The sequence below is a fragment of the Dicentrarchus labrax genome, unplaced genomic scaffold, assembly GCF_905237075.1.
Source record: "Dicentrarchus labrax unplaced genomic scaffold, dlabrax2021, whole genome shotgun sequence".
Classification (NCBI taxonomy): domain Eukaryota; kingdom Metazoa; phylum Chordata; class Actinopteri; family Moronidae; genus Dicentrarchus; species Dicentrarchus labrax.
This window is the reverse complement of record NW_026136707.1, coordinates 23,414,249-23,436,252: the sequence shown is the minus strand read 5'-3', so window position 1 is coordinate 23,436,252 and position 22,004 is coordinate 23,414,249. Positions and strand designations below refer to the sequence as shown.

The 22,004-nt window shown below is 40.4% G+C and overlaps 1 protein-coding gene across 7 annotated transcripts in view; it reads right to left on the bottom strand.

The window, feature by feature from the left end:
• The window catches only part of LOC127366381 (intermembrane lipid transfer protein VPS13B), a 315,825-nt gene that overhangs the window by 258,371 nt on the left and 35,450 nt on the right, over positions 1-22,004 (bottom strand). For all 7 annotated transcript variants that reach the window (XM_051405186.1, XM_051405181.1, XM_051405183.1 and 4 more), the window contains exons 8-16: positions 20,434-20,699; positions 16,679-16,774; positions 14,799-14,921; positions 14,077-14,214; positions 11,366-11,453; positions 9,064-9,249; positions 6,304-6,473; positions 5,347-5,541; positions 1,834-1,958 (exon numbers count right to left, since the gene is read on the bottom strand). In XM_051405186.1, coding sequence (XP_051261146.1) covers positions 1,834-1,958; positions 5,347-5,541; positions 6,304-6,473; positions 9,064-9,249; positions 11,366-11,453; positions 14,077-14,214; positions 14,799-14,921; positions 16,679-16,774; positions 20,434-20,699 — 1,387 coding nt within the window. The remainder of the gene's footprint in view (positions 1-1,833; positions 1,959-5,346; positions 5,542-6,303; positions 6,474-9,063; positions 9,250-11,365; positions 11,454-14,076; positions 14,215-14,798; positions 14,922-16,678; positions 16,775-20,433; positions 20,700-22,004) is intronic.

The following is a 22,004-nucleotide window of genomic DNA, read 5'->3' as shown; positions in this document are numbered from 1 at the left end:
CATCTTTCCTGCACTCCCACTCTACTCGACTAATCTATTCTGCTCCTTCTTTTGTGCCCTTTCAGTTCTCTCCATTCTGTCTTCAATTGGCTGTCTATGGGATTTTTATTTGTGTAGTCATTCTCTTCCATTCTCTTTGTATTTTGATAGCTTCGACATTTAAAGACTCTAGATTAACTCCTTGTCCATCTCTTTCAAATCCTCCATTTGTCTGACTGTTCCACCTCCAAAGGCTTACTCCTCTCCTTGCCTTCTTGTCCTCTCTTCAACTCCTAACCTCTCTTCACCTCTCAATGGGACATCCCCAATGAGTCATTTTATGTCTGGTACAAGGACAGGGATATAGCAATATGTTTTTTCATCTCCTTAGACAGCGTTGTCTTATTTTCCTCTCCTTGTGTTTCAAACCATCTGAGAAATTGTTGCAGTTGTTACCCGATGACTCTGTTTTTCTGTTTTTCTCACTGACCGCCGAAGAAGTGGCTCATCCATCACTTTAAATACCCTCTGATGCACTGCCCACAAAAGGCTGCAATCCTCTTCATAAAGTACAATACATGAGCCTGACAGACACACACACAGACACTGTATACAGACAGCCAAGCATGCATATAAACACTCCCAAACATGCATACACATAAGAGGTGCACACCCAAACCTTTCCGAAAGAAAAAACAACAACATTTTATGTGTTTGCCTCCTTCACTTTGGTATGCATCTTTACTGAGTTCAATTGATGGATGATTGTTACCTATAATGCCACCCATGGGTGTTGTATAATGTAAAACATCCCTACAGTCCTTTTAGCTATTAAACAATGACATTTACATTACATATACAGCGCCTACTTGTAGGAATGTGTTGGCCGTGATCACCTTGTGCTGCAAGTAATTACCTCAATCAATATGTTAGGGGTCCAGTGTGTAATATTTAGGATGATCTATTGGCAGAAATGGCATAGGTATGTTTTCATTAGTGTTTAATCACCTGAAAATAAGAATTGTTTGTTTTTGTGATCTTAAAATGAGCCTTTTATATCTACACACGCTTTGGGTCGCCTTCCATGGAGGCCGCCATGATGAACCGCCATGATTCTACAGTAGCCCAGAACAGAAAAACCAAACACTGCCTCTGGATAGGGCTGTTGGATTTTTTTCAGGCTTTATTTTTAGGCCCCCGTAGTTCCTCCTTAGAGAACACTTAGAAGAGGAGTGTGAAGCAAGGTGAAGCATTAGTCAGCCTGCAGTGATATTCTCCACACCAGACTTGTAAGTTGCTCAACATTTAGACTGTAAATCTTTTTGGAGGCCTTCTCAGGATGCCATGCGATGTCAGGATGTTTTTATTTGAACAAAACACCCAGAAACTGCCCAGAACAGCACTTCCAGAGAGACAAAACATTTTGAGACACTCGTTTTCCACCTTGAGTCATCTGTGTTGGGATTAAAACGGTGCTTCAGGATTCAACCAAACATGAAGCAAGTATGAGCACAATAGATAATAATCTAGACAGATGATGTGACAAGTAAGTGAGAAATTAATATGGAGCAGGATTGGGCTCAATAGAAATAATTTTTAAAGGGGACATATACAAAATGTTAAAGCCTATAAACAATTTGAGGTAGCAATGTTAGTAATAACAAAATTATTACTAAATATACCATATCAAAATCAAGTAATCTGCAGTGACAGTGCTATCGTTTCTTTTCTCCTGCTTACCTTCTAAATCAATTGCAGTTACAGAATTAAATCTAGTAATGTAAGTTCACAAGGAGAACTCTACCTGCCTCTGCACTCAAATTTCCATCCATATTAGAAGCGCTGGAAACTCACCAGTATGCAGGCATCTGGATCAGCTTCCCATAGAGTGCAGTGCTGAAGGAAGGGATGATGGGGATGAGAGGCAGGAAACCCCCTGTACTGTCCTGGCATGTCAAGCCTGCCTGGAACCCAAACACCTGGAAAGAAAGACAGAAAGAAAGGGAGAGAGGGTAAGGAGAAGACAGGGGAGGGAAAAAAAGCAGACATGGAAATTCAGCAATGTATAGATCAAACCATTTGCTCGATCCACAGAGAAAAAAAACATGTCAGCTCTCATTGAGTTCACACAGCTTCTGAATAGAAAACACAGGAGCACACAGCCAGCGTTGTTGTTCTCTCATCTCAATCAACCAATCTGACCCTATATGTTTTAAGCAGTCCAAATCTGCTCTGCTCTTACAGGCCCTGGCTCTTACAGAGACAGAAGATGAGACAAAATCATCTTACTATCCTTGTTATGTACAAACAGCTGTCACAAGGTCCATCTTACAGTCACTGTCAGAAATATCCTTGTTGAAAATGAATGTATACTTAATGTACATTAGACAACTACAGACAGCTGCAACTTGTTTTTTTCCTGAAATAGTTTTTCAAGGCATAATTGATTACATGGCAGAAGTGATGTGACCTCTGGAGTGTGATTTAATGAGGATACACATTACAGGGTCTTGAATGCACTCTGTCTGGCTAAGTCTGCGGGTAGTTTGTGCAGCTCACTAGCACAGTTATGTTTAAGAACAAACATGTACAGACTGACCTAAAGTTTGCAGAATAACTTTCAAGTGGTAATTAGAAATTACAGGAAAGGTGGTAATAAAAGACATTGCCGACTAGCTCGAGTGATCACTACAAGAGTTAAACAGAAGAAGAAACACTGTGCTTACCGTCACCACACACTTTAGACTTCATGATCAGGTCAATATCACTCCAAGTTTCCAACAACACTGTTGAGTAACATTCAAGTCTTTTTCCCAGTAAGAAATGTTTAGGCTCACTGACCTCAATGTGGTGTCTTTTAGTGACAACGTGTCTCATAATTATAATCTCATTATAGAAGCTCCGGATGGTCACATAGCCAGCCACATAATGTACTACAACCTCAATGTTTACATACTGCTAATAGTGAGCATGGTGGATGAAGTCCTGTTTAATATTAGAGGTAGTAGATGATGGCTGGGCCCAGCTGTCCCACATGCAGCTGCTGTATATGCACAGAGCAGGATTCATTCAATTCATTCAAGTGAAGGTCTACCAAAGCACTTTGCTGTGCAGATGGGCCAGCGCAGACAGACAAAACTTTGGACAAAACAAAAATGGAAATTCATTTTACATTCATATTACCCAACAGAACAGTGTATCAAGTTGAATTGTATGATTGCCAGATACAGATGTAGACATAATAAAAATCTCAGTTTGAAATGTAAGCTCAGGGCCATATAGCCACAGACTGATTCACTGCAGCTTCCTCTGGGAGATTTCTAATTATGTACTCCTTTCGGCAGCCTGAAGCAACTAGTTATTCAAATAGCTCAAGTTTTCAATTATGATCGGTCTATTTACTTCTGTGGCCTCCTTGTTGAGCAAACAGGCTGACTTTGAGTTCTTGTCTACAACCATGGAAAAGTGAGACAATGGCTAACTGCTACCCTCAACACAGACACCTTAGTTTTGACAGCCAGCGTCAATAAAACACAGATTAAGATAAGCCTTAGTTTATACCCATTTCAAATCACTTCCTGAAGTGGGTGAATTGTGGCCAGAATGACCTCCACCCTGTCATGATCCCACTGCCAAAAATCCAGAGGTAGAATTAGTACCTTGGCAGATAGAGATGCTGATTGGCTGATTGGTCAGAATGATCCTTGGCCACTGACCAGTTGACTGTTAACCCTGCAGTGACCCTGTGATAAGGACTACCAGCATGATGTCCAGCAAACATCCTGCCTTAAAAAAACACACCTAGGCCATACCAGGCCAGACTGGGCCACCCTAGATTACTCCAGATCTGTTATCCAGGCTTCCTAAAAAGGTGGATTAGCTCAATTTGCTACAGGCTTGATAGTTCTATTATGTACTCAATGGGATATCAAGTAAACTATAAATACAATCTTGTATAGTTTATCTATAGGTCAATTTGAAAAGCAAAGTGGGGAGAGAAAAATGTACTTTACTGTAGATACTGTAGCCTCAAATATGCCTTTACTTTAGCCTGTATTCAAATAAATGACCAATCCAATGGTGTGTATGTAAACCATTCATGTGACAGCAACGTATACAAAACGCTAAGACACATTCAGAGGAATAATGATAATAAGCATTTCTAAATGCTTTGCAATTAACTTATACACTATCTATTATTTTCAAAATTGTATATACATTATAGTAGGGCTTTTTTAACCTTTAAATGTTAAGTAAATGGTCTAACAACAAATGGTATGAGTAGTGGGTAGAAAAAGCTCCTCACAGCTGATTTCTGAGCTGTCTCATGACTGCCCCCCCCCAATAGGAAATACCAGGATTTTATAATAGCCCAAACATACTAAGTAAGTCCTTGTACAATTGGCCTTAACAGAATAGGCAATCTGATAAAGTATGACCAATCATTTTTCCCAGGGATTTTAAACGTATTCTTTGAAGAACCAAAAGATTTTGTCTTTGGCGCCAATTTGATGTTATTGGCAACTTAATTTCATCTTCAGAGCTTCACACTACCAGGCAAAATATTCAATCAACACAGTAACAGGGGGATATCACAGCTGCACAATACAAGCCAGTAGCATATAATCAATGTTGGTAGGTAAAAACCGTGAGCTAGACCAGAGTTGGACTGGTGCTCATCAGGAAGCTTAGTGCTGAGATTTATATGACCCGGTGAAAAGGGGTCATCAAGGTCATTAAAAGGGTCATTAGGGTTATTTCAGAGTAGAGTTAAGACTGTGGTAATTTGGTTGACATACAGACTTTGGACTATAGTACACGGAAACTGAACTGCACAAGTGAACAAATCCGTATTTTGTGTCAACTTGAAAGATGATAGATAAAGAGACACATGTTATATCAAATGAAATAAACAAAATAGAGACAGACACAAACCTTCGCTTATTAAAAATGGCAAAGGAGAGGAAGAAGGGAGTAGACTTAGTTTTCCATATGAGTTTTGCATCCACTCTACCAGTTGTGCACAGTTATTAAAGTAACTGATATAGTTTCTTATCTAATAGTAACAAACACAAAACAAGCCTCAAATGTACAAGTTAAGACTTTAATCTAGATTTGTTGATTTGTTGATTGTTTTCTCTTGGTAGCAACTGACATTAGGTTGGTTCAGTACACTGATCTGCTTGACCTTTTAGGAAAGATCAGGTGCAGATATAGGATTCAGCTTTTACCTAGAAACAACTCTGCACAATGACAAAGTCCATTCAAATTATTATTAAATGCACAGGAATCAATAGTTTTGTTTGCCATAGGTCCCATTTTTGTTTTTTTTTGTTTAGGATTTGAGCAGAATGTTGTAATGCTCACCTTGAGGTAGAGGTGTGCATAGCAGTGATGCAGCAAGTTGTCGGTAGGCTGGCTGAGACTGCTGACAGTGCTGACCAGCTCTGGAGCATACATGGGCACAGAGTGTTCAACATTCACCCGTTCCACCTGGAACTGCACAGAAGGTAGAGGCCGCACCGGCTGAAACACTGGTATGTTGACCAGTCCAGGTGCAGTCTGGGAGATTAAAGATATAAAAAGGGGGAAAGGGATTTAAAAGAGAGGACAAATATCACACATACTGCTCTTGTTGCACTTCAAAGTCAAAATGTCCCTATCAGTCTCCCTCGTATATCTCTAATTTAATTTAAAAAATTTGTGACATAAATTCTGCATGATTTTTTATAATGATGTGTGAAATTGCTGAATTAGATGTTTGAATTGTATCTTGTTATGCACCTACTGTAGAGTAGTATAGGAAATAGTCTGGAATAATACAATACAATAATACTGAACCAAAATAGCTATAGAATGCAATAAAATCTGATCTTTTTCCCCCTCGCCACAAGAATGGAGAGTGTATCTATCTCTGATAGTCATATAAGACATTTAAACCTTTTTAGCAAGGCATTTACCCCTTTGAAGGTGCAGAAAGCACCTTATATAATTTGTTCTCCTCCATAAGTATCATGGCAATCAATATTTGTTAAAATCCAAGCTACATATCAATGTTGCCTGTTCGAATAAGTGTACAGAAGCTTCCATTTCAATAGTTGCATTGTGTACTGTACAGATGCATTGCAGCACCAGAAGTGTCTGACCACCTTGTGAGCATATCATTCTTTCTCCCTTCCGCTGCATATACAATATTTTCACACCTTAATTTTATGCAACACAATCACCTATAGCATATTAATGACCCTTCAAAAAGGTTCTCAAGGAAGAGAAGGACAAGAATAGAAGAATGTATGTAGAACAAAGTAGGTTTGTGTGCACTACCTTGCGTCCCATGATGACAGGCATTAGGGTGTGAAGGAGGTTGAACTCTGCCATGGAGACAGTGACTGAGACTTGGAGCAGAGTGAGACACGTGAGTCTGGTTGGAATGAATTCCTCTAAGCTTGATATCTCCTCTGGAGTAGCTGGGCCATGGCTCTCCTCAACCATTTCTACAGAGACAATGACACAACAGAAAGAATTATGTTAGCTTTGGAACAAATACTGTAACATACTGCGGAGGTACAATAAAGGGAGAGGGTGTAAGATTAAACATATCATTACAAAAACAACCTTTGTTTTACACAAGTGAATCTAACCTCAAGTACGTGACCTGTGGTGCATTATTTGAAATAAAGTGATGGAGTGGGAAAGGCCAGAGACATTTGGATATGAGGACTAAAGATTGTTTTACAGAGAAAGAGGTTAGCTGTAAAGCACACCAATTTCTTAGAGTGGGCGCCTCTCCTCTACGCCTGCAGCATTAAAACAATAAAAAAGTATTTTCCAACAAAAACCACCACCTCATACACTAAATAAAATAAACATCACTATAAAAGTACTGGCATCTCCAAGCGATATTCATTACAGTGGCTGTTTCCCAGTAGCTTTGTTTTTGAACTATCTCATAAAACCACTCATTCAATCAATAACCAGAAACATCCGGAAAGGCAGAAAATGAAGTGAACCAAGTCAACATGGAATAGAGGCTAGCAAGGTCAGTGCTCACCAAAGTAAGGAGTGACCAGAGCACTGAACCACTAGACCATGCCCAGGGCCTGAGGTGGACCAAAACCTGAGCCCTTTGTTACTGAACGGCCTTGGCTCTGGTCCCAGGACATGAGTTTGTTTCAGTTCAGTAAAGGTTCTGTTGGGCTACATTCCCAGCTCCAAGGTGGGCTCAGAACCTGATCCCAAAGCTGTTTTGGTCTTTGGCCTACCTCCGCAGTCCGCATCAGGTTCATCTGGCAATGCCATGTCCAATCTAATCATATGCCAGGGCTCAAGTCAATATCTACAGTCAACATTCAAATTACAAAAAACATGCAGCTTTCAGGGTACATAGAGGCATGATTACGCACACTAAGACACTTTCTATTTAAAGCACACAGAAAAGGCAAAAATATGACAAAAAAAAGAAAAAGAAGCATGCACGCTAACATGCACAGAACTGTTACACAGATCCAAAGCTAGTACTTTGTTTCTATTGTTCTTAGGAAATATATAAAAAAACTTTCACACAAATGGACACACTGCAAGTAATTTGCAATTTGGAACATCCTGCTCTAAATAGGACAGAATCTGATAAAATACACCAGCCAATTTGGCTTCTATTTATAGCTAGTTTTGGGGAGGATTCTTCCTGAGCTCTTGGCAAAGAGTGAATGCGGAGTAAAGATAGTCATGTCTATGACCTCCTTGCCTCTACCTCTCTCCTGGCAAGCACACCTCATTAAGCCAATACTGGAGTATAGAGCACCTGTTACCAAAACCATTTGCAGACCAGACAAAACCTGGACTGTCCCATAGACAGTCTAAGGTCATCTGTCCTTTACACTGTAGGGCTATAAGAGGAGACAAGAGGAGACAGAAGCAATGAAAAGCACTGTACAGTAAATGTGACCCGACATTAGCAGAGTTAATACCACACACACACCTACACACACACTATTGATATGTAATTTGAAATGTAATCTTTTATCCTCCCCTAAACATCACACACACACACACACACACACACACACACACACACACACACACACACACACACACACACACACACACACACACACAGACACACACACAGACAGACAAAGTTACAGTCACACATACAATTGGACAGTTTTAATGTTGGTATACTGTTTTTGTATAATGTTGTGTTATAGCTAATATTACTGTGTTTGTGTATCGTCCGAATACTTGGTAAATTGGTACTTTGATACTGTACTTTGGCAAAATTGTTCTTGAAACTTTCATGCCAATAAAGAGAAGAGACTACAGGAGAGTGGAGGAGAGGAGAGAGAAGAGGATTTTTTAAATACATTTTATTTTTTCACCTTATTAATGCACTGGCAAAATCGTTCCTGACCTTCATGCCAAGAAAGCATATTGAATTGAACTGAATTGAATTGAGTGGAGGAAAGGGGAGAGGAGAGAGAAAGGAAAGGAGAATTTGATTTAGGAAAATACGTAAGGCATGTGTTATTTTATCACTCCATCTGTCATAGCTACCTTGGTGAAAAATGTTTCCTCTTTTATCTCCTCTCAATTTCTCAATCCCCCCCTCGGGGGCCTAACTATACTGACCCTCTTCCAGAAAATGCCAGAGAGCACAGACACATATAGAAACAGGAAGGAACACACTGACCTACCCAGCTTTAGTCAAAAGCTCTATAGTAATTACCCCATCATCTATTATCTATTGCAGATGCTGAAACAACCGAAACCTACGGATGTTATCGTTTTGCAAATATGAGAGTTATTGCTACAGATATTACACACAGACACACATTCCATGTTCTTTCACAACATCCCAGAGATGAGCTCATCAATAGCTGTGCAGGGACGATCACTAACAAAGGTGTTTGGCTTATCCTCCCTCATGTGGTCCAAAAGGTCACTACTTTCATGTACAGCTGTGTGTTGAAAGAGTGGTTGTGCAAGGAAATAACAATGTGATGAGGATACTGTAAAGTGCAGACTGTTGCTTTTCTGATCATTGGCAGAATAGAACAAAGTCAAATAGAAAAGAGCATGACTAACCTTGCTGTGGTTTGCAGTAGGGTTCGTACTCGTGGTCCATGGCACAAGTGACCATCTTGAGGATGCGGTGGACAGCGCTGCTGTGCAGTCTGACATCCAGAGGTCCCACCACCAGCCTCTTGATGGATGTCTCTTGAACAGCAGGCACTACCTCCTCTATACTCACTACCGAGAAGTCCTGAGAACCTACGAACAGAAAGACACGCATTACACGCTTAAAATTATATTATTTTATTATATAACCTATTTAATGTACAGAGTTTTTACATCAACATTAAGGGTAGCAACATTTTTTCTCCATATGCCGCTTCTTAATCAAGTTTAGAATCTCCTCATTTGTTGGGTGAAAATACAACAGAGATGGCAGTGGTGTAATGCAGCAGCAGGGAGCAGCTCACATAGCCGTGAACCACTGGAATGATGAATATTCCAAATGTCCACTTCTCTCACACAGCTGTCCCTTCATTCATCGCAGGCCCCTGTTCCAGAGGTCCACTTAAAAGACTCAGCTCCCCGGCAATAAAAAGGGAGAAATTAAAAATAAAAGAAGGGGGTGGATGAATGGCAGTAAGGGAGGAAGAGGACAAAGTTCACAACTTTCTTTATTCCCATTACATTCCACCACTGCACTGAACATTTCTTATAGCTCAGAGAGACTACACTATGTATGAATTTAACTTTTTTTTAAGCTGAAAAGGCTGGGGGATGGGGGTGAACCTCCCACTGAATTCTGCAATGGGCAATGCCACTTCCCCTTCCCTTCCTAAGTGACATTTGGCTGCAATGGATTAGGCCTAATATCAACCATATGGCTGCAGTTAGAACGGTCAGTGGAATGATGAGGAGGCTGAAATTAGCTGGGATTTAGACGATTTAAAAGTGTCTCCATTTCCCAAGATTAAAAAAAAGTTTTTAATCTGCAGCATTACTCTAATGTGAAGTCAATAGTGAGTGTGACCCGGGTTGGTTAGTATTTCGGTTGACTCAGAGTTTATGTCAGTCCCATGGCAATGGAAGCTAATTTGTTTGGTTGACACTGGATCTGGTCCGCGTCCGAGAAGAAGAGAAACACTGACAGAAGAGAAGCATTCCAATTGGCAGGGGTAACCACAGCCGACCCGCAGGAAAAGAGAATGACACTTATCCTGCTGTCAGAAATGTCTTTGACAGCTCAGGATGACAGTATCAATGTTTTTTTTTAATTTAGATTTTTATCTGTAGCTGACAGCAGGAGGAAACAATAGCCTAGTCAGAAAGAGGTAGAAGCAAAGTGAAAAACAAAAAGAGGGAGGCAAGTGGAACAACATAGGTGGCAATAGACTCCTAATTAATCAATCTGTTCAAGCCATTCAAATGGTTCAACCAGATCTTCGTTAAAAAAGGCAACTTTGCGCTATAGCATCAGAAATTTCTGTCTATGTTAATCATCGCTGTAATTCCACAAAGCATAATCACTTAACACCATTTCTACATAAAATTCAGTGACACATAGGCCACAAAGCTATCCTATTATACTTTTGCCATCACACATAGGAAGGGGTTGCACTTTATGTAGATTCAATCCAATTTCTGTGCTGAGCATGTAAGAGGTTTTTTTTTTAACTTAGAACCTGTGAATGTCAGTCAGGTGTCACTGTCATAACTACACAGAAAGCAGCTTTCCAGCAGCATTGAAATAAAATGCTCAACAATCACACAATAAAGCACAGAGACATTTGTGGGCCAAATACAACATTTCAAATTGAAGGGAGAGTGCTTTATCTCTTAATGGGAACTTCAGATCTTTCAGACTTGAATAAACATTCTTGAGTGCTGCAGCTGAGGAATGAGAAATCCTGCCCGTCTTAAGGCTTCTGCCAGGAAGAGTGACACCTAATTAGGCAAGAGAAGCCTATTCACTTTCTCAACAGCTTACAGGTAAAGAGACAGGGGGAAACAATGTTTCAACAAGCAGCGGGGAGAAAGAAACTCAAATACGTGTCAGCGCAGACTAAACACTTCTGACAGTTGCCCTCCAGGTAAGTTTGGGGTGAGAGCGAGGACAGGAAGGGTCAAGGACCAGGTGGCTGTGACTCAAACAAGACAAACTCTTTCTTCCAAGTCTCCAGGAGGCTTGTTTGACAGAGAAGAGAGAAGAGGAGAGAGAGAACACGATGGAAAGACACAAGAGAGTTTAAGATAGATAGGAAGAAAAAGAGAACAAGGCAGAGAAAAGGAGAACATGACAGATATAAAGAGAAAGAGAGAAGAGGTGGCGAGGTGAGCAAACAAGCTCTGTGAGGAGGAATGAATTAGACAATACCTTTGCCGCTGCTGTTCTCCATTGTGTAGAGATAATCCATGTAGAAAGCACCAAAGCGCTGCATGCCTGCTATCTCCGTGTAGGTCTCCTGTCAAACAAAAGTAGATTTAGGTAAACATGGCAGTAAGGGAGCAAACAAGCTGATAGCATTTAAGAGTGGCAGTGACTGGGGTCACGGTGGATACGACGGTGGATAAGGGGGTCAAATCAGAGATAAAAAGAGTTATTGACGGGTTGATCTGCTTAGTAGGATTTCTTTTTGTTTTTTACTGGCAAACAATATCACTAATATTTGGAATTATAATTAATTATAATATTTGGAACAACATTAAATGAAAGGAGATACTTGATCACAGCAATGTCTCTAACCTGGGGTCAAATTACAACAGTACACAGGGAAGTAATTTATTAGATATCAAGTCTGTTCTTTATTGAGTAATAAGCTATTGATAAAAGGAAGTGAAAGTTTCCTCCTTCAACTGGTGCTTGGACATATGCCACTGTAAAATACGTATCTTATCAACTAAAAGACTGGACTTTTTCACAACAAATCAAACCTGTATGACAGGGATTATGGTTGATACTTTCAATATAAAATTGTGAAATGTTATTGGGAAATATTTATCAAGATAGCAAGGTGCAGCTTTTAAAAGCATGAGTGTAATGTAGAATGTACCTGTAAGCAATATGTGTACTTTTCAGCTGTCAGTTACCTAACACTGAAAACAGTGTTAGAAAGTAGCCAGGTGGAAACAGTAAGTTTCGTCTTCAGGGTTGAAGGGGCACTGCAGCTCATCCAAGCACACATAAGGGAACAGGCAGGGTACACCCTGGACAGGTCACTAGTTTATTACAGTGCTAACATATATAGACACACACACATTTAGACCTATGGGCAATTTATAGTTTCCATTTGGCCTAAACCTGCATGTCTTTGGACTATGGGAGAACACCAGAGCACCCACAGGAAAGTGGAACCGACATAGGAACAACATTAAAAACTCCACTAAGAAAAACCCCAGCTGGCCAGGCCCAAGTGACTAAGCACTAAAGACCTGTGTCAACCCTAAGTTATTTGTTTAATGTCATTATTAACAAATACAACCTACATATAGGTCAAAGAACTGTGGATCTTTATCTTATTTCTGATCTACCTGTGTGTCAGTGTTTTGTTAGTGTCATAATTTATTAGTCTGTGGGTCAAGAGCTATTGACCCTGTCCTAGACAATATTTGAAAGTTATACTTCTACTGCACATCAAACCACTGGTAAACAGAGAGAATGAGTGAGCAAGCAAGAAACAGAGAGAGAATGAGAAAGGCCCCTCTGACACACACATTTAACACCCCCACCCCAGACTTACCCACTAGTTCTCTAAACAGAGATTTCAATAGAGCCTTATCAGAGAGGCAGGTTAATGAGTAATATTTATTAGGGGGACCTCTAATGGCTCTGGCATGCTTTTGGATCAAAGCCATTGGCTGGTTGGAAAACCGCTAATGAATTAACACTAAAACCTTTGACTCTTAAGACTTTCAAGTATGGATAGATGGATGGATGTCCAAACAATTGCTTCATTGAGGGTCATGAACATTTCTGAGCAGAGTCAACACTAGAGCTGTGATGGCTGATGAGGGGAGCTGAGACTTATCAGGAATAATGGCTTTAACACTACCACTTAGATAGCGGGAACATTCCTCTACTGCAGCCAGCAGCTGGGTGACTGACAGAAATAATTTAAGTGGTAGCGATTTAAGTTAGAAGGATTCATTTAGAAGATAAGTTACTGAGAGTTTAAAAGGACAAAATATTGTAGTAAGTTAGGACCACTAAATAAGGTAACAGCTGTCATTGCAGCTTTTCCAGATGAAACCTAAAGAAAGACAGGATGTAATTATATCAGATTATTGTTTATTGACCCAGATAAACTACTGTATTAGCAAAGTGTGCTCGCTTTGGCAAGTCACTTTAGCTATACCCACACTAACACTGAGGAAACACTTTTTGTTCTCTGGCTTGGCAGTGAGTCCTTTCTGAAAATAAAGAGAGTTACGTCTTAATAAAATGTCTTTGCATCAGTCGTGTGAATATTTGTTCTCTCAACAGCTTGACAAGCACAGCGCTACAGATGTTTCATTTAGTGAGGACTGTGTCAATGGCAGGTGCTGTTCAAGTAAACAGCATTAGTGAGTTCATTATGTTTAATGCATTTTTTCAGAGCACTGCTGTTAGTTGAGTAAGTCTGTTGCTGTGTAGACCAGTCGGCCCAGCTGTGAGGTGCGTGTTGAGTTGGTTGTTGGCCTGGCTTGGAACGGACTGCTAATTTTTGCCATATGGTTTAGTCTTTGCTATCATTTCTGTGGGTGTCCTTTCAATTCTCAGTGGTTAGTCTTCTGAAAAAAACAAAAAGCAAAACTCTTGATTGTGAATGTACTGTACAGGTCACAAACGTGGTTGGATTCACTACAGGCATATGTTTTACTGATGTAGCTGCATGGCTGCTCTGAGGTAGATCATCTCAGAGGATCTCAATCTGAAATACATGGTCTGCATGCTACTGTATTTTGGCCTTCCATCCAAGCCTTTTGTAAGCCACCAAAACATATTTTTCCCCCAAATAAAATTTAATAAAATAAATAAGTTTGGGAACAGTATTATTTGGTACAGTAGAATTGGGGATGGAGACATAAACTATCTCAGTTTATAGTAACCTTGTGATTAGCAGCATCCAGGATGAACTCAGCCCTGACTCCGTTGTTCTCTGGACTGCGGTAGTCAAAGAGAGAGTTGGTAAGGTAGGTCATTCCCTTACTGCTTAGGCTGTCCCCACAGCTGAAGAACACTGCATCCTGCAGACACACAGACACACAAAAAAAGAGGAGGAAAAGGAGGAAAAGGAGAATTATGAACGAGAGGATGCACAGAGAATGTCAGAAATATTTAAAAATATTTCAATTGTCGCAAAATCAAGCTCATACTACACAAATCCAGATGTATTTCAATCTCTTCAATATTAATAATTTACTGTCCCAATTAAATGTAACACATCATAGGTTAACACACAATTTAAAAATAACCATTAAAAATATGCAGTTGACAATAGTTAATGAAATACAATGATTTAAATTGAGCCCAAAAGCATTAATGTACATGAGGGATGGAGAGACTGCTGTTGACACAGTGATGTATGTGGCAAACACAGAACATTATAGTGAATTACAAAAGGCAGCTGGATCACACTCTTCCATAAACAAACCAGACCACATCTCTACCTCCTTGTGAAAACTCTTGGGAGCAATAGAGGCTGCAGGAGACATGGTTTAGGTGAAAATGATCTCTTTTCTAGGCTTTTAAATTCTCTTTTCATCTTTCTCACTCTCACTTTTTTCCTCTTTTTTTTCATTTTTCCTTGAGGTTTTCAGGCTGTCTTTACCTCTTCACGTCGGTTCATGTTTTCTTCAAAATCCCGTACTCCCATGATGCCTTTCAGGCAGAGTGCCCGGCAGCCCACAAAGCCAATCTGACAATCGAAGAATGGCTCCCCCATCATCAGCACCTGGAATAAAAAGCAGAGGAAAAGACTTTAACCAGTTTTTATACTCCAGATTTATTCAGTACTACATTAAGAACAATGTGGATACTGGATACACTCTGAATAAACCTTTTTCTACCAGTGAAAATATAACGAATACAAAGGCCTGTACTATAAAGGCAACCTTTTAATTAATTAAAATGTATTTTCATATAATTGGCTAGACTTGAAGGTGTGACAGTGTGAGATAAGTTAAAACTAAGCAGAATGGGAAAATGCCAGCTTCAGAATGCTTTCCTCTCCAAAGAGAACACCCAGGATGTAAATCAGTCAACAGAAGCCCAGTAAAACCATAACAGTGCAATAATTCACAGAAATTAATTTGACTGAATTACCTTTTTACATCGCAATAAAAAATTAAATGTGAAATTAATGACAGTTCAAGACCAAATTTATTGTGGACTGATCACAAGGTTCTCCACCATGACCAGTTTGAGGCTACGTTGGTTTGTGGTGCTGTTGAGGTTGTGGGCTCATTTCATTGTGATAAAAAGAGCAGGGGTCAGACAGCTTCTATTTGCCCTAGAGAGTCGTGCGTGCGTGTGTGTGGGTGTGTGTAGGTGTGTGTGTGTGTGTGTGTGTGTGTGTGTGTAGGAGTGTATGCATGTGTGCATGTGTGGTAGCAGTCCAGCAGCCCCTATAACCAGCAAGGTGTGGTTCTCCCTCACTCACCGTGGCTTTGCTTCACCCAGCAGACAACTAAACAGAGAGCAATCCAATAAAACTTTACGTTTTACCACACAATAATTACAAGGCCTAGTTTTCCCTGTTTTACTAGCCATCCCTTTGCCTTTCAACGCTCTCACTTTTGGTCCCAGTTCAGACTGCTCTCTCTCTCTCTCTCTCGCTCTTCCAGCAAAAGCATAAATTACAGAAATTGGAATTGGAAATCTCTCAGAATTCTCACATCTGGTAGAAAGCTTAGGAGCAGAAAACTCCTTTCCTTCTCCAACCAGGTAATCAGAGAAAAAGGTTTAAAAATATTTTCTACGCCGAGGGGGAAATGCGGAAATGATCAGACTTGGGCTTGACTCAGACACAGATTCCACTGTGTTCACAACAGGCCACGGATTAGTGACCTGGAGAGGCTTTATAAATGACTTAGGGAGGGAATTAAGAGGAACCTCTGTCCAACAGTGAATAAGGAGACAATAATAATAACCATGAAGGATCAAAAGGGAGGACTGGGATCTTTATTGGTTTGTTCTGGCCATGATGGGTAATGGGTTGCTTTCCAGATGGGTACAATTGGTGGAGGGCAGATATCTCTAGAAAAATCAGTCGCTGTAGTTAAAAATTCATGGTTGAGTCATGATATGATATATCATGATATTGATTTTACAATAATAATATTCAGCAACTATATTGGTTACAATGCAGAGATAGACTATATGATTTAAAATCTATATCAGGATACGTTTTCACATTTGTCTCAATAACAATAAATGTAATAATAACACATTCCATTTCTCTTGCTCATTTCTAATATGATAAGACCAGTTAAGAATCATCTGGACTGGACTTCGGGCTGTTTGGTTGTTTGGTTAAACTCGAAAAAGCTGTAATTGGTTAGTGTAGCAAATCCCTGTTTATTACATAGAATGTAGACAATTTACTGATTAAAAACAGCAGTATAAATAAATCAGTAAAAGGCTATAATTCCATAAACTGTGCATAGTTCTTTTACAATGGACATATTTTTTAGGCGACTTGTTTCTCACCTCAATAGTGATTCCCTCGTGCTCCATGCACAGGACCTCTCTGGACTTGACCTTCTGAGGACTGTAGTAGCTGCTCTCTGACTGGGTCTCTGTCAGCTGAGACAAAAGACAGAGAGACAGAATCCATTTAATATTCTTCAGAATGGTCAAAAATTCACTCCAATAAAAAACAAAGAAATACATGTTTATTTAATTTATGAAAATAAATGTAAACGCTTCAACGGGTGTCACAAAAAACACATCAAAGGAACAGACTGTGAAAACTGAAGCCTTTACAAAGTTTAATTTTGTAAAATCATTAAGGCATTGTGACAGTGTTAGATCCAAAAGGTAAATCCAGATCAATACCAAACAACAAGTCTTAAAGGGACAGCTCACCCTAAAATCAAAAATACATATTTTTCCTCTTACCTGTAGTGCTATTTATCCATCTAGAGATATCGGCCATAGAGGTGTCTGCCTTCTCTCGAATATAATGGAACCAGATGGCACTCCACTTGTGGTGCTCAAAGCACCCAAAAACACACCTTTGAAAAACAGCGATGTCTCTTTCCAGAAATCATGACCCGGTTACTCATGATAATCCACAGACCTTGTTGTGAGCAGTTTCATGTAGGAACTATTTTCTGTCTACATACCACCGCGCAGAAGGAAGAGTGGATCTTCTCATGGACAAAAGGTTCATGCTTGTGACGTTAGCTAGCTCACCTAGCTCCACTGAGATAGTCAAGGTTCAGTTCAGTTCAATTTGTGGGTGCAGTTCAGTAGAGAAAATGAGTTCCTATATGAAACTGCTCACAACAAGGTCTGAGGAATACCTTGAGTAACCGGGTCATGATTTCTGGAAAGAGACATTGCTGTTGAGTTTTTCCAATGTACTTTTTTGCCGCTGGGAACACCACAAGCTGAGTGCCATCTGGTTCCATTATATTCAAGAGAAGGCAGACATCTTTACGGCCCATATCTTCAATACTCAGCAACTCACGCTTTTTTTGATTTTGGGGTAACTGTCCCTTTAAAATTGCAGTAGTGGAGATATTTCGGAGATTTTTGCCACCTTAAAATGTTGTGAGACGATAAGGGAAAATTAAGTTTTGTTTGACAGAATAAGGTTACAGCAATAATAGGGATGTCATAAAAATGCAGCAGTAAAAACTTGGAAGCATGTCATGTTGTGTGTGTGTGTGTGTGTGTGCGTGTGTACCCGCAATTCACTGCTGAAACAGATGCATGATTTGAAAAATAAACAAAAGCTGTGCAAGTCTTGGATGTGAAGGGCAATGAGGCCCCGGAAAATAATGCTTAAAACCAGAAAGAATAACATCCAAACAAGGACAGATGACATTTTCTTAGATCACAGACTGGATGCCAGCCTTGGGACTTTTTGGTCGTTTTCTTTTCAAAGTTTGGACTGGGGCCAAAGACATTCATCAAACCACATGACAGCCACTCCTCTCCAATTCTAGGGGGGCTCTCTGGCTTTATTGGGGATGACAATCAGAACATGACTAAAGCACCAAGTATACCAAGGGCCAAAACGGATAATTGTACAAGTGACTATTCATTGAGTAGTCAGGTAAACTCATGAAAGAAGAGGGATTGTTCATAAGAGCATTAATGGTGTGTAGAGATAGTGTGGAGGCAGTGAGAGAGAGCATCTGGTTGGTTGGGGTGAGAGGGGCACAGAGCTGTGATGCTTTTGAGGCTGGCCAGTCTAAAAACTGTGGGTGTAGAGCAGAACTGTGCAGGCCCTAACCCATTCAACTTTAACACAGGAAGCAGGTGCAGAGCAAGAAGCAGCTGTGCCTTATTATCCCTACTGATGGAGCAGACTCTCTCACCCTCGCTCCCTTCCCCTATTTCGATTTTCGATGGTTTAATCACGTGCAGGGACCACCGCACCCCAGCAGTGAGCAATGATGTTAAATAATCTGACTAAAGAACTGCTCTGCCTGACAATATCAGTGCATTATGGCACTGACACAGAAGACAGACACGAACATGATGAATGTTTATCCAATAAGAATTTTGCCCAAACTAGACTGGTTGGACATTTCTAACTGTACCCAGGCCTGAAACAACACAGCAGAAAGAGGACAGAAAAGCCACATAGCAACACAAACGCTTAATACAGCCAGTAATACACAGAACTACTGCTGCCACCATCTTCCCTGCTACTTCTCCTTTATTATATTCCAGCCCATTTAAAGGCTTTGGGAGTCCAACACAAATCAAATGATTCTTTATGAGGCATCTTGGAAATGTAACAACGTTGGATGTGAATATTGGGGTACTTTATCTTTATGTCCATTTCTAAGAAATGTAACACGGTGGAAAGGATCTGATGGAAAAGTTGAAAAAGACTTTGCTATTGTTGAAATAAATGAAAATAGCAAAAATAAAGAAACAATGTTTCTTAAAATTAAAAGTGAAGTCTGGCATGCAATGAGAGTTTGGCATGTGTGCAAAAGTGAAAGAGGGGAACAAATGGTCAGTGCTGAACTATGCATTATGTGTGTAAAAGTCATTAAAGCATACTGCCAATTTCTTTGATCAAACAGATCTGGGGAGTAATGGGTCAGCAATCTAAAAATACCTCCCTGATTTCATGTCCATGTCAAACTCAGGTTCAGGCAGTGGCTGTTCAAAGACATGAAATTCCCTCAAACTAAATACTTCCTTGTAGGAAAGAGACGAGAACGTTTAAAAAACCATCCTTTCAGCTGTGTGCAATTACTCCAGACGAGAGGCAATTAATTGATTAAAAGAACTCAAACAATACAGGAACAATTTAAACATTATTAGAAAAGCACCATGGTCTGTTTGGCCTGAGACATACCTCCCCTTCACTGATCACACACACTGTGAAGTACACACAGACACACACACACACACACACACACACACACACACACACACACACACACACACACACACACACACACACACACACACACACACACACACACACACACACACACAGACAAGCAGTAATGTGATCTGAAGTGCCTGAACCTGAGGGGAAACGCAGATGAATTCCAACTATTCTGAGTGAGCAGGCAGGATTAAAGTTTGGGATCCATTTCTGAATAGTCATCATACCATGTATAATGTTTAAAACATTAACGTGACCCGAGACGCCAGTTAGCGGTTACACTACCCTCCCTTGTACCGCACACAGAGACAAAGAGGATTGTAACTTCCTGAGGATCAAACTGTTCTTTAAGGCTCAAAGTGACCACAAAATATAAGATGCAGGGGTGGGGTGGGCAGTGGGAGCAAATAAACAATAGGGATAGCAAGGAAAAGAACTGTAATTGTTAACAAAACAATATCTTAAATCAGGAAATTCTATATTAACATTAAATACCATTATCTACAGAATTTCCCCAAGAATTTCCTGACTTACCATGACAACCCCCAAAACAAATTGGTACGACCTCTTGTGTAACACACATATTAAAGACATTTACATTTTTATCTTTACGATCTAACCATACATACATTTAATTATTTCAAAAGCACATCTTAAGCCTAAATCACATTCATACAACATTTATTTACTGTCAGTATAATGTGAAATACTTTCAAGCCATGCTGAAAATAGAAGTATTTCATCCACTTGGCCATTTAATTTTGACATTTGACATTTAGTTGATACTTTACACAACAAATATAACTGTTGTTCACCCAGTATATGCTGGCATACATTCCAGCCACAATGTGACATATATGAATGATGTGAGCCGATTTACCTTGAAGGTAACAGAAGCTTTGGTGCAGTAGAAGCCTATGGAAACAATGGGGTCTTTGGGTGTGTGTTGTTGGGGGTTGCTAGGGATGCCTCCTGTCTCTAGTTGCTGGTAGAGGCCTTCCTCACTTTCGTCCTCTGTGCCTACGATGGCAGGGACGAATGACCAAGCCCAGGACACCCAACCCTGGTCTGTCTCTTCAGACAGCATGTAGAGATCTGGGCTGGAGTACTGGCTAGTCCCCTGGCTTTCCATATCCACATCCATCCCTGAAGGGTAAAAAAAAAAGTCTCAATTAATTATAATGCAAATATAGTATGATTCCACAGTAGCTACAATAGTGATGGGAAAAAAGGTCAGGGTGGGTTAGCACCTGCAGTTGGCGGTTACAATGCAAACTTCAAAAATACACAATAGTGCAGCCAAATTTATAATGCATTCAAAAAAGGTTTCAGATGACTCAAATCCCCCCTTAGTATGCTTTTACTCCAACAGATAAACAAACAATTTAAAAAGGCAGGATCTGAGAACAAACTGGTAAAACAGAGAGAAAACTGTTGATAGTGGAAGTATTTGTGCACTATGCAGCACACTTAATTAATTTGTCCATGCCTTCAGGGTAGTTTGATACAAGCAAGATGTTTCAGCTGTCAACTGAACACACAAAAACAGCACAGACCAAGGCAGTTTCACAGTGGTTGCTGCCAATGCTCCAGCATGCAGGTGTGTGAGTATATGTCTGCAGCATGAACTCAAGAGGGAGAGGGGAAGTCCATTCCAACGGAGGCCAGAGGGCACAGCCTGTCAGCCAGCATCCTGACAGAGAAGTGCTTTGACGGGGCCCAAGTGGATCACTGTGGTCAGGGCTGTCTGAACTGGACCCAACAGCACAGGCCGCATCCACAAACGCATGCAGCATGGGGTTGGGTCTCATAGTTGTTTAGAAGCCAACAGACTGAAATGAGGCCATGAGGGAGGCTGGGTAGCTATGAGCCATCATGGGTGCAGGTGAAGATTAGACGGGGCGACTGTAGGACTGTACAAGATTAGCTGGAGGAGGTGGAGTGACCGGTCACACCTTCTGCGCCTAGACAGAGCATGAGGCGTTGACTGGAGCACTGGCTACTGTAAGGCACAGGCCTCACACCAGGTGAAGACGGCAATTTAGAAAGTGGTGTGGGAACATAAGACTGCCCAGACATACCAATGAGCCGGACATACCAATGGGCACTGGGTTAAAAATAAATAGAAGCTGAAAAGTGAAAACAGGCTAGTCCTTGTTTCAGCAACAGAAAACTTTAGCAAAAATTGGTAAGTAACCAATGTGAATCTAAGTCGACTAGCATGATGATGGTGTGTGTTACAAAAGACAACGGTGTTCACTATAATCTTCTATTATCTCACTATCCCCTAATTCTCTGCAAACTATTTGGGGGTTCACAGGTTCCCCGGTCCCTGATCCCGACCTCTGAACTTGTCCCATCGTGTGTGTTTCTATACACGTTGGGAGAAAGGAAGCTGATGTCAATACACAAGAATGTGTAATCCCATTCCTCGCGGCCTCACGTCCTCTG